Here is a 3,130-nt window from a genome sequence, read left to right as displayed (position 1 = left end):
CCTTCAACAGTTTTACTTACAGAATTAATAGCAATCTTTTGTTATGTGTTTCAGGAACCACCAGGGCCTTGTTCAATAAGATCTTTCAACCGCCCCATTCCAGCAGGCGTGCAATTTCTCAATGGACCAGTGTTTTCAATAAGAGCCTGGTCCCAGGTCCCAGACCTGTCTGTTGTTTGTAAAGGACCCGCCTGTTTTTTTCAAACCAACTTTTGTTTCAGGGACTGTGACATAGGGGGGACCCTCCTGCTTTTCAAAGGGACCTGGCTTAATTTCTTATTGAAAACACTGTGGACCTGCTTCCATGATTTCATTCGAAATTAACTCATTGAAAATGAACAAATTCTTATCAAACAGTTAACATTTGACTCACAATTTTGGAACTGAATCCCGAAAAATGTGTTTCCTGTGTGATCTGTACTGTTGGACACAACATTTCAACAGTTCACAAAACATTTGCATTGACAGTGCTATCGAGGAATGTCAAACAAACGACCTTGACCTCTTTCTAGTTAAATAAATACATGATATGTGTGAAATATAAATTTGGTCGCAATAGAATAGAAGAGACCTCTAAATTTGTTCATCAAAGTAACAAAATGAACAATCACTCATAAATTTTGGTCTTGTGAATGACATTTTGTGGAAAATGGAATGATTATTTTTTGGAAACTTATAAATCATAAAACTCTCCTCACAGTGAAATTGAAATTAGAATTATCATTCTTCAGCGATTTGATATTTGAAACATATTTATCAGAATTCTGGTTACATTCATATATATATGTAAGACCAGTTATTGTAAGATCCTCATTTCAAAAATCATTCTCAAGCCAAGGTAGAACTTTCAAGCTACGTAAATTACTAAAAAAGCTACTGTTCAGAGTTAAAAACAGATCTCCGATGAAAGATCAACAGTCAGTGATATATACAACGCGATATTTACATTTCAGTATTTTTTTTTGAATAAATAGTGGTAAGTGAATTTCTGTACAAATATTGTCAATCACGCAATATTCATAGCGCGACATCGGGGACTCTGTCAGATCCAACCGATTCACAGATCAGAGATAACACATCAACTCAAAAATAACCATAATCATTCAACTCAGAGGTAACCGTTCAGGGGCTTCAGTAGCTCATAAGCTGGTTACAGTTTACAAGTGGATAGTTGACTTAGTGACAATTTAAATTTCATTGTTACCGCGGTATTTATCCTCGGGTTATCTTTAACCAACTTATGAGCAACTGGCCTCAGACTTTAAAAAAAGTCAGAATCGACATTTAATGACAGCTCGATTTCTTCTAAAATACTTGTAAGTTTTCTATTGAGGATATGACACTATATACAGTTGAAGAGTATATGAAAAGAATGCATACAAAAAACGAGACTGTTACTTTCTTTACAAACACGAGTTCACTATACATGTATATATATACATTGAGAATACTTTTCCTTTGTTTTACATAAACTCGCACAACACGTTATATAGAAATCTATCTCTATGTTTCGTTACGACTTTGTATACGTACGTTTGGAAGAACTAGGAACAACTTTTTTTTGTGAAAATAGTATTCATTCGATCGCTGGAACGAATAACAAGACGAGAGGGGCGCGTTTCGCAGAATGACTTTCAATTCTTTCATTTTCATCGATGCTAAGTCATAACATGAAACGGGCCCCGGGTATTCTACAATACAATTAATGATAAAGTAATGACGTTCTTTCGATTTCGATAAATCCCCTCCATACGTCATCCGAAATTGTCTCGTACTTTCAATATCTGCGCGAGACTTTTTTCTAAGCCATAATAACTACGTCAAACACTTCTTTAATTGTGACACGGACTACATTAAAAAGTGAAACAAAAAGGTCAGGCGTCTCTTATAGGCACCCGCAATCTTCTAGCGTGTCCCAGGCTGGCTTTACGCTCAAAGGATAAGTCAAATGTTTCTTTGTCAACAAATTGTTTTATACACAATTTTCCATTTCGATGAACTTAAAAGAATTTCCTTCTTTCTAAGTAAACGCGCACTCGCACTCTCTCTCTCAACCACACCACACTGTCATGTCTATGTCGCTGTGTATAACAGTAATAAGTGGAAATAGTTAAAAAACACTTTAATTATATTAATGATAATAATAATAATAATAATAATAATAATAATAATAATAATAATATTAATAATAATACTATCAACTGATTCAGCTCTGACGAATCCAATAGATTAACAACATTTTTTGTCTTTAAAACAGTCTTATGCGTACATATAGGATTCTTTTGCCAATAGAACTTAGTTTTAGAGAATTGTGTCGTGAGCTTTGGCCAAATTCTTAATAGCTTTATTCTATTAAGGGTTTCACACCGAATTTCCACAAAGAGAGACTGTGCTATTTTAACATGGCGCAAAATTCACTTGTTCTGTAAATCACTCACTTTTTCGATAACATGTTAGTAACAAGTGAGTGATTTATGTGTTAATGCGCTCTCTTATAAAGCACAAACCAAATTTGACTCTGGTCTAGTCCCGACCAGTTTGATCTGGACTTGTTTCTGCGTGATTGCGGTTTATGTTTATCCGAACTATCATACCGAGTATTTGTAATGCTCAGAACAGCATATCGGCGTTAGCCGAGTCGGACCAGGCGAACGTCTCTTCATCTTCGGCCGGTTTTATCTGCATATCCTCCGGGTCAATAGGTGGCTCTGCTGGTTTTTCGATCACCGGTGTCGACGGTTCGTTGAGAACCGTACCAAACTCGTAATCCATCGTATACTTCCCTTTATAACTACCGAGGCCACTTGTTGATCCTTACAAAATAGAAAATTTAAAAAAAATTCATTAATACGTGAATTAGATTTTACACATCCTCCCCCGGCAGGGATTCGAACCTGATGGCATCGAGATTGCCACAGCACGAAACCCTGCCATAATCGACCGTGTGCGCAGATACATGCGCAGTTCAGATGATGTGATTTTTAGCCAATCAGAAATCCCGTTTTATTTTAGCCCGGGTTTTCCCATTTATAGTTCTTCCTTGAAATTTGCCTCAACGATTATACAACGAGCAATCTGATTGGTGCCGCCAGTTTTCGTTCGGAAAGCTGCGCATGTACCTGCGCACCCG

The 3,130-nt window shown here is 36.6% G+C and overlaps 1 protein-coding gene across 1 annotated transcript in view; it reads right to left on the bottom strand.

Moving 5' to 3' along the window:
• Window positions 1–2,207: 2,207 nt before the first annotated feature.
• Window positions 2,208–3,130, bottom strand: part of LOC141908545 (uncharacterized) — a 21,107-nt gene continuing 20,184 nt past the window's right edge. Inside the window, exon 3 of the mRNA XM_074798641.1 lies at window positions 2,208–2,813. Coding sequence (XP_074654742.1) covers window positions 2,611–2,813 — 203 coding nt within the window. The 3' untranslated portion in view covers window positions 2,208–2,610. The remainder of the gene's footprint in view (window positions 2,814–3,130) is intronic.

This window comes from Tubulanus polymorphus, chromosome 7 (genome assembly GCF_964204645.1).
Source record: "Tubulanus polymorphus chromosome 7, tnTubPoly1.2, whole genome shotgun sequence".
NCBI lineage: Eukaryota > Metazoa > Nemertea > Palaeonemertea > Tubulaniformes > Tubulanidae > Tubulanus > Tubulanus polymorphus.
Note: the sequence above shows the minus strand (reverse complement) of the source record. Positions and strands in the feature narration are given on the sequence as shown.